General features: G+C 31.9%; 1 protein-coding gene across 1 annotated transcript in view; it reads right to left on the bottom strand.

The window, feature by feature from the left end:
- Positions 1-497: 497 nt before the first annotated feature.
- The window catches only part of RNF212 (ring finger protein 212), a 36377-nt gene continuing 26775 nt past the window's right edge, over positions 498-10099 (bottom strand). The window contains exons 9-12 of the mRNA XM_074276383.1: positions 9194-9257; positions 4395-4458; positions 1159-1343; positions 498-684 (exon numbers count right to left, since the gene is read on the bottom strand). Coding sequence (XP_074132484.1) covers positions 647-684; positions 1159-1343; positions 4395-4458; positions 9194-9257 — 351 coding nt within the window. The 3' untranslated portion in view covers positions 498-646. The remainder of the gene's footprint in view (positions 685-1158; positions 1344-4394; positions 4459-9193; positions 9258-10099) is intronic.

The raw sequence follows: 10099 nt of genomic DNA, 5'->3' as shown, positions 1-10099 counted from the left end.
CCAAATTCCCTTTTCATTTTATAATTGACTTATAGCTTAAAATATTTAGGATTTGGATGTGACCTTACAGATCATCTAGAGTCTTACATTACAAAAGGAGGCAACAAACGCCTGGGGAATTAGATGACTACTTGCCCTGGAATAGAGAGGTGGCAAATAAGAGAGTCAGGATTAGAATCTGACTCTTCTGACAACAACTGTGTTCTTTTTGTTCTAGTTTAAGTCAATAAATGTGTTTCAAGTCATGTGTCAAATGTGTGATATTCTAACCAGCAAACTAGCAAAGATGAATAAAAATGGGAATAGCCATTTTTGGTAAGGTTGTAGAAAGATCAAATGATGTTTCCTCAAAATGAAAAATACACAAAATAGAGAGAGAGAGAGAGAGAGAGAGAGAGAGAGAGAGAGAGAGAGAGAGAGAGAGAGAGAGAGAGAGACACTAATCTTTTAAAGGGGTATAAAGTTTTTTTTTTTAAGAAGTTTGTTCATCCTAGAAATAAAAAAAAATATTCTTTATTCAGTGCTGTTATGCACTTAATTGTAGCATCAGGGAAAATGGGCACATTCAATAGATAAATAGGTAAATGTTGATAGAGGAGTGATCTACCTAAAAATTAATGGAAAGTAATCATCACAAAAACAACAATCATCTTCCTAATGTATTTCTTCCAAGAAGAGTAGACCCTATAACAAAGAATGAATATACATGAAATATATTCATCTACTGTATCCATATGCATTAGAGATAGTTAAATACACATAAAACTATAGTTACTTAAAACAAGCTTGAAATTTTGTGTAGTTGAGAAGAATGGAAATAAAATTAGTCTCTTCAATTCAAATTCAAATTCAAATAATTGAACAGACATTTTTTAAATTTAGATTTTCCATTCCTGGTGTTCACCAAAAAACCAGAGTACTTAAAAAAAGTCTCTTATAAAGAATCGATAACAATTTTTAAGCTACATTATCTGCATGAAGGATTAGAAACAGAATTCCTATGAATATTCACAATTTTCTCAACTGGTAGCTTATCTTTCTTTAAAATAAGTTCTCTCACAAATACAGTTCTTGAATACAAGTGAATTCATGCTGTATCTTACAAAACTAAAGTATTTTTCTAGTTAATTAATTTTAAAAATTAGATCATTCACTTGCCTAAACATTGCCTCTGTAGAAGATTGGATATGCTAATTGGCTGTCTTGGTGCTGAAGAATGAGATGGAGGAGGTGTAAACTGAGGAATTCTGAAGCCAGAAGTATCCCACATTCCTACTCTACTTTGCAAGGATGATGACAGAACACGTGAAGGTCCACTATAAGGTATTTGTGATGGTGATATCCTGTTAACACAACCCAATATAACCGTTAATACAATTCTTTTAACAACATGATATTCAGCTATTAATTATGCATGTTAAAGATGAAATAAATTGTAGATAAACCAAGTCTTTTAAATTTGGTTTTAAAATTTATCTTTGGCAGCCAATTTGCCTTCCTCATGGTTTTCTTAATATAATATTAATTACTTATCAAAGTGCATGATTTACATATAGACAATTTTTGCATAGTACAATTACAATTAATACATATAATTCATGATTATTCAGACAATCAAAGTTTTACTAATGGTTCCTATAATGAGGAAGCATATTATACAAAAATATGAGGCACAGAATATGCTGAAAGTTGATCTAACAGATAACAGACTCAGGGGGGCAGCTAGATGACACAGTGAACAGAAAACTGACCCTGAAGTCAGGAAAACTGGAGTTCACACTTGCTACCTGTGTGACTCTGGCAAATCATTTAACTCCAACTGTCTTGAAGAAAAGAAAGGAAGGAAAAAAAAGATAACAGACTCCTACAACCTCCTCTCTAATAAGGAACATGAACTAGACTGTGATTTCAGGGATAGAGAATTCTCTAATGAGGAAAAATAATGCAAATTTATACCTTCTGTGCAACTTAAGAGTCTTAAAGAATTTCATAGATTACTGAATGGTTAAGTGGTTTACTGTCTAGGGTTTTGCTTATCAGACAACTTAAAATCAATCAGATTTAATGTTTGTATCTTTTTATCAAATAACTATAACATTTTATCATACCATAATAAACTTTTAAAGACTAGAATAAAAAAGAATCTGAAACTTTTACACTTCTGCAAAATATCACTGAATTGAGAACTTATTATTTGTATGCTGTTAATAACCAATTTTTTAAAAGAGAAGTGTATACTTTGGGGAGTTTGGGTACTATATAAAAGTGAATAAAGAACAGAGGACCACAGAATCTCAATCTCAAAAGTCATCTATCTACTTCAACCCATACCTGAAATCCCTTTTTCCAACATCCCCAACAAGAGGACTATGAATGACTTTTTGTTTAAAGAATTCAAGTAAAGGGGAATCCATTACTCTGAGCAGCTTAATCTACTTTTAGGTAGTTCTAATTATTATAAAGCTTTTCCTTACATTCAGCCTAAAACTGATATCCTGAATTTCCATCCACTGGTCCTACTTGCCTCCTTTGAAGGCAAACAGAACAAATTTAATACCCTTTCCTTCAAGCATTTTAGGAGCTACTGATCATGTGCATATTCCTTACATTTTCTGTTTTCCACTTTATATGTCACCAAACCATTGTATGTCAGTTTTAAGATCATTCACTAGGTTTTAGCTTTCCTTTAGAGTCCTCCACCTTAACAAAACCCATTATAAAATATGCCATCCAGCATATGGTATAGTCTGAGTAGCATAAAGAGCGACTTTTCATCTATTGAATTATTTTTGGCTCTGACTCTGTCACCCAAAGTTTTAGTTGTCCCTCCCAGCTTCAGGTCACCTGCAAACACCAAGAGGTCCAAAGAGAACAAGGAGACTCCCTCAAGCCCATGAAAACTAGGCTATTCATAATCATAATCATAATCATTCTCATTCCTCTAAGACTAGAATGATGAGCAAATCTAACAAAGTAAAACTTAACAGTGATAAATGTAAAGCCCCAGATCTCAATTTTAAAATGGTAACTACATATGCACAAAAATAAGAAGAAAAAATAATAAGAAAAAATATAGAGAAAACCAGCACAGACTCATCAAGAACAAGTCAAACAAGTCAAGCAATCAAGTGAGCATTTATTAAACACCTACTTTGTATTAGCTGGTCATACCAAACTAACCTTATTACTTTTTTTAAAAATAGCATTTCTGGAGGGGCAGCTAGGTGGCTCAGTGGATAGAGCACCAGCCCTGAATTCAGGAGGACCAGAGTTCAAATCTGGTCTCAGACACTTAACACTTCCTGGCTGTGTGACCCTGGGCAAGTCACTTAACCCCAGCCTCTGGGGGAGAGGGGGAAATAGCATTGCTAGACTGATAGAACAAAGGAATGTCTGCCACATAATTGACCTATTTTTTTTTTTTACGAAGCCTTTGACAAAAAATCTTGCCACTCTTTTTATGGAAAAGAGAAAGACGTATAGGATATTGGACAGGAAAATTGGGTAGTTTTGTAACTGGGTGAATGGCCTAACCTAAACGATTATCATTAACAGTTAATGTCGATTTCTTAACTATAGAACTAGAAGAGACCTTCCAGGTCATCACTCCAACTCATTCCCTTCATAGCTGAGAAAGTGATATGACTCAATCAAGATCACCTAGGCAATAAGTAGTACAGGTAGGAATTGAACCCAGGTCCTCTCCAATTCCAGCATTTTTTCTCCTGCATCACTCAGGAGAATAAATGACCCTTCAAAAAGAGAATAAGAAGGGAAAGCAGCAAATATAGAGCATAATTAACAAGAAATATTAATTCAGAAAATATTTATTAATCATATGAAAGATACAAGGGTTAGGGATAGTCTGAAGCCAGGTTCCAATCATGCCTCTGTCACCCAACAGCTGTGAGTTCTAGAGCAAACTGCTTCCCCTCCCAGAAACCCACTTACACTCCAATGGATGGCCTGCGCCCATTGAAGATGGCTCTCCTCTCTGCTGTCATGTGCACGTAGTTATTAGTGACTGTATAAGTATCTATGTGTACATATAGTTATTCATATAGTATAGTTAAATTTGTAAGTATATCACACACACATACACACACATACCCATGGGATTTTCTAAGTCATTCTGCTTCCCCAGGGATCCTCATGGATGGGTTCTGTGAACCCCATTTCTACTCACACAGCCCTGTTCTAGACAACTCTAAGATGGTAACTCAACATTTCCTAACATTATAAGAATCAATAAATAAATCTAGATATATAATATATTCAATAAAGAAAAATGCAAAGTAAACAATTTTCTAACAAAACTATTAAAAGACATCATCAAATATATAATACATTCTCTTTCTTAAAACCACATTGTACACGTAAATCATGATACAGACCTTGATATATTGTTCTGACTTGAGCTAAGTCCAACTAGTTGGGGCCCTCCATAAGAAACACTTCCTGCGAAATAATGTTTTCAAATATTATATTTTTCATTTCAATGAAAAATTTTTAGAAAAATAAATTATTTGCCCTGATTTTACTTAAATATATCATTCTTTTTCCTCAAATAAATGTTGCTTAAATGTATTAAGACACACTTTTCTTGTCCTACAAAGCCTAAGCATCCAACTCCTATGTCACACATACACACCTCTATATATATATAGATAGATATAGATATAGATATGATGTATGTGCATATATATATGATGTATGTGTGTATATATATACACATATATGTATGTATATATATATATATAAACTTGAATATATATAAATATGGCTAAACTATGCATATACACAATGTATATATGTATGTAAGTATATATACAGAAAATTTGAGTCCAGGCCTGACTCTCTCACTTCAAAGATTGTAAATCTGTAGGATATTGTAGATAGACAGTATGGTGTAAGAGGGTATCTGTCCTTGGAGTCAAAGTAACTAAATTCAAAATCTAGCTCTCTTATTTTCTATCTGTGTGGTTTCAGTTAAGCCCCCTTACTCCTTGGAGACCTTAGTTATTTCATCTGTAAAATGAGAAAAGTGAGCAAAATAATCTTTAAGTTCCCTTCTACTCTAAATACTCTGATTTTAAAATCTATGAGCCTTTATCTATATCTACACAAGGCTGTTGTGAGAAAGAACTAAAATAATATATATATATATATATAAAAGGCATTTTATAAACTTGTTAGCATGAATTATTATTTTTATCTTAACTGTACTTTAATTATCATGGAGCAGTGGTTCCCATTTAGTTGTCTGTGAACCCACCATGGGTTTGTAATCGTCCAAAGGAGTTCATGCAAAAATTCTTTAATGACTTCTTAATTGGTAAACAATTGCCCAATTATATTACATATGCGTGAATATACATATGTGTTTGTAGCATTATAGCATTTGTAGTGATCCAGAACCACCATGATCATGAGCACATCTATTTTGGTGTTCTTGCAGCAATTACAACAAACCAACCTCTTCTAAGCTTAATGTGTTCTTACACTTTCTCAATCTACCATCAAATTGTTTCCAAAATAGCATGAGGATTCAACATTTGGTATAAACTGATTCCCAGAAAATAGTCAAAAGCACTTGCATATCCTCTTTTGCATTCTATACACTACACTAGAGCAGTGCCCTTATTCTCATTACCATGTAATAAGACCATATCGATTATAATCATGTAAAGTATGATAACTGGGTATGCATATTACAGATTATCTTAAAACCATGAAATAAAACCAAACAAAAGCTTGGCAGAAACAAACCTTATGGCCTCTCACTTCAGTTTTAAGACTGTTTTCCAATTTAAACTTATTCTCTGCTTATGTTATTATTCTTCTATCTGGCAGATTTTCAATCTGGTTAGTGACACTGGTCAGTGTTTCAGTAGTTTCTGTGAACATGTATACCCCATGGGCTATGAGGAAGCCATGATAAAAGAAAATAAAGTTAAGTCTGAAAGTCTAAAGAGATTTATATATATATAAAGAGTAAACCTTTGTAATAGAATCATTTTTGTTGATTGGTTAAGAAGCCATATATCCCAAACCCCATGTACAAAAGTAACAATAGTGTTTGGTTGCAGAAATGTCCTGATGCCTGTCTATTGGAATGCCACAGAAATATACATTTAAATCAATTGTATTGATAAAGAATTAATTTATATTTAATAATTTATTTACTACAAAAATGAATTTTTGTAGAAATATTTTTATTTTATTTAAAAAATTGTCATAGTTCCAGTGGATCATTGGATAGAGACTAGAAGTGTATGGGGAAAAAACAATGCTCAAAGATTTGTTAATGAGGAATCCAAAAATTAGTAAAATTCAGTGAGGAAATCATAATTCTGAAAAAATACACAAAGATGTTTGAGATACCTGAATTACAAGTGTGATAAAGAGGAAGTAGAGGAAATACAATGAAAAATATATTAAATTTAGTTCCTCATTTATTGGATGTAATGAATAGCCATGATCTCAATGTATAATTTGTGACGTTCTTATATAGAGAATAAAATCTTTCCTTTTGTCTCAACATTTATAATCAAAACATGAAAGCAATGTTGATGAGTCTCTTGATTTTTTAAAAGTGGAAAAACAATATTTGAAAACATAATATTTATTCATTTTTTGCAAATAAACAAGTAGAAAAAGCAATTGAATTCATAATTAGCAAGTTACTAAATTGTAAAAAATAAACAACAAAGTTCATACTTTACAGAAAAATTTAATTCTGAAAATTGCCAAAGCATTTGTCAAGCTTATATTTGGATATTATCGCATTAAAAAGTTAGAGATGATACCCATTTCTAACAGCACAATGTTTTGTAGAATATGTGACATATCTAGTGATGTTGAAAAAGTAATTGGAGAAAGACCTGCAAAAAGAACATTGATGCTCTGCAATTAGATGAAACAGCTGATATTTGTAACCCAGCAATTTCAATTATATTTGTAAGTTATATTTGCAGGATGGCAGAAGAAAATATGCTATATTGCCATCAGTTAAGAGAAGGAGAAAACATGTTTAATTTAATTCACACTTTGAAGGAAAACAAATCAGTTGGTTATCTTGTTGTGGAATATGTATAGATAGAACACAATTGATGACTTAGCAATTTAGGGATGCTATTTCACATACTGAAAAAATTAATGAAAATATAGTACGGACACTTTGCAGCATATACAAACAAGTGCTTGCATCAAAGAAATTGCCACAACCACCAGGAGTATTATGTGTTGCTGCCAAAATAACTGATTTTATAAAATCCAACTCCACTTTTGAGTATTTATCATTTTTTGTGAAGACACAGGTAGCAAGCATGTTTTCTTCTAACAGACAAGTGGCTTTCCTCTAGCTGAGCTCATCTGAAAGACGAGTTAGTTGTTACATCATCCATCCATTGGTCATCCTTTTTACCTGAATGCACAAGTAATGTGATATGACCATGAAGATTACTATGTTTAACAGATACGTTTTTAAAAAAATCCATGAACTCAATACATCATCAAAAGGTCCAAATATAAACTTTCAATGACCAAGGTAAAAGGTATGATTAATAAACTAAAATTTTAGAAGTACATAATTGGGAAATGTATTGCACACTTTGTGGCATTACATAATTTCTCATTACAAAATAAACTGTCCTTGGATCTTTAGATCTCTTGGAACTATCTTGGAACTATCCTCAAATCAGGAAAGACATATGTGATCATCTGAAATTTTTACAAGTGACTTTCAATGAATATTTTCCAAAACTTTCCAGTAAATTAAATTGGAATCACAACCATTTAACATGTCTTTTATGTCTGAGGCTGATGAACTGACAACAGAGGAAAAAGAATACTGATATTTTCAATGGATTTTGGATTATAAACACCCTTCAAAATTGACAGTCATATACATCTTTGGCTAAAAATAAAATAACTTCCATTTAGTTATTTCTCACAAGATAATTTGTAAAATTTTCATACCACTTTCCCCCATATGTTTGGATGAACGATCATTTTTATTTTATTCTGGTTTCAAAAGAAGATACAGAATTAAATTTAATGAAAATCTAAATCTAAGACTTTCTATTATTGTCAGATATTGCAAACTTTGGCTCAAACAAAAAAGTCCATCAAAACTAAATTTACTATGATTATTATAGTATGTTAAACACCTTCCAAAATACAATTTATTGCATTAAAAGGCCATTTATGTTTAACAAAATTTGAAGTGTTACACATAATTATAATAAAGACATAAGGTCTGGCTGTAATACTTCTTTTATTTCTTATGGAAATAAAATATTCATGATTATTTTATAATTTTATATTTAGTTTAAATTGTTAGGAAAAATTTAAATTCTTTTATAATTACATAGTCTAAATTTTTAATCTGGAACTTTTGGGAGCAAAAGTTATCTTTGTACTTATTGTAAGCATTTAATGAATAAATCTAAAAATACTGTGAGCAGAATATTAAATTACTCTAGAGATTCACAACACATTTTGTTGTTATTGTTTTGTTGTTGATAGGGTTTCCTGGAACTAAAAACCATTGAGAACTACTACTACAGGCAAAACAAAAACTAGCAACTTTTCTAATCAAAAGCAAGCAGGACATTACATGTTTGGCATATGCATTATGAAAAGGAGAGGAATTAGGTAGGATCTTGGGAAAATATTAAATGAAGAGAAGGGAAGACAGACCCAAGAAGGAGTTTATTTGGGAAGGGTGTGGCAGAGGGGTAGTTAAGACAGATGGAGCTACCCTGGGAGTTTCTTAATTTAAGTAATTATTCAAGCTAACCAAGGAAAAAGTCCAGTTGTTCTTAAGATGCTAAAAAAACAAACAACAACAACAACAACAACAAAAAAAACCTGCAAGTGTTTTTAGTATCCTCTCATTTTGCCACATTAGCATAAAGCCCCAGAAGTTGTAGTTTACCACTTTCTTCCCATCATAGCTCTGACTGTAGGATATGATTAAGGATGCAAAACAGTGAGAATAGAAGAAACCAATTTGAATATAAAGTCATGAGTTAGAATTTGTTGTAAGATTTGTTAACTGGCTCTGAAGTAAAATCCAAAAGAGGAGTACCAAAATTGTTCTTAGCAATGGCTACAGATTAGAATCATACTTTATGTATACCCATGAAACAATTTAGGGTAAAGCTGCAAAAATGATACTTTTACATACCCATACGTCCATCTTGAGGTGGACTGATCAGTGACAGTCTTGCAGGGCCTGCTGCTGCCTCAGGCTAAGTTAAGAATTAATAAAATTTGAAATGTTATAAAATTAGTACTTCCTATTACAAATATTTTAGTAAGATCAACAGCATAATTAGTATAATATTTTACTTGATAATATGCTTGGTGATCGATAATTTTTTTGAAGAGACGGTAAAAAAAATTTCAGAATCAAAGTCTCTGTTTCAATTTAAGAAATATTTATTGAGCACTTTGTTATGTTCACACCACTGTGCTAGGAACTAAAGATAGAGTTAAAGATAGTGCCTGACCTTAAGAATCTTACAATCTAAAAAGTATGACAGTTTAAAGATATTTAAAAACTTCTATAATACAAATCAGAATGTGATTACAGCAAAGATAAAAAGATTTATTTTTTAAATACACTGAAAATTTATAAATATGATTTTACATTAAATTAGCATCCCAAGAATAATGGAAAGAGGTTGGGCTATGACTCAAGAGACTAAGATTCTCTTCTCTCACCAGTTTCCCTCACTTCTTTTCTAAGTATATCTCTCCAACATCTCTCCTAGGTACTTTTTCATTTCTACCTTTGTCTCAATCTTCTGCTTCACACTCTCATCACATCATACCTGAACTATTACTACAATCTCCTCATTTTCTTGTCTTGTTAAATGTTCCATCAAACACAGAAATAATCATGTTATTTCCCTGCTCAAAAATCTTTAATGGCTCCTTATTATACACTGAATGCAGTCCAAATTTCGTAGCCTGCATATAGTCAACTTTCTTTTCAAAGAAATATAAAAGAGTTAATTATAATTACCTCATAAGGTAAGCTGGTATAGGAGATTCAGAGCTGGCTTAGAAACCAGGAAGATCTGAGTTC

The sequence above is a fragment of the Sminthopsis crassicaudata genome, chromosome 6 (genome assembly GCF_048593235.1).
Source record: "Sminthopsis crassicaudata isolate SCR6 chromosome 6, ASM4859323v1, whole genome shotgun sequence".
Classification (NCBI taxonomy): domain Eukaryota; kingdom Metazoa; phylum Chordata; class Mammalia; order Dasyuromorphia; family Dasyuridae; genus Sminthopsis; species Sminthopsis crassicaudata.
The sequence above is the reverse complement of the archived record's forward strand: the minus strand, read 5'-3'. Positions and strand labels throughout refer to the sequence as shown.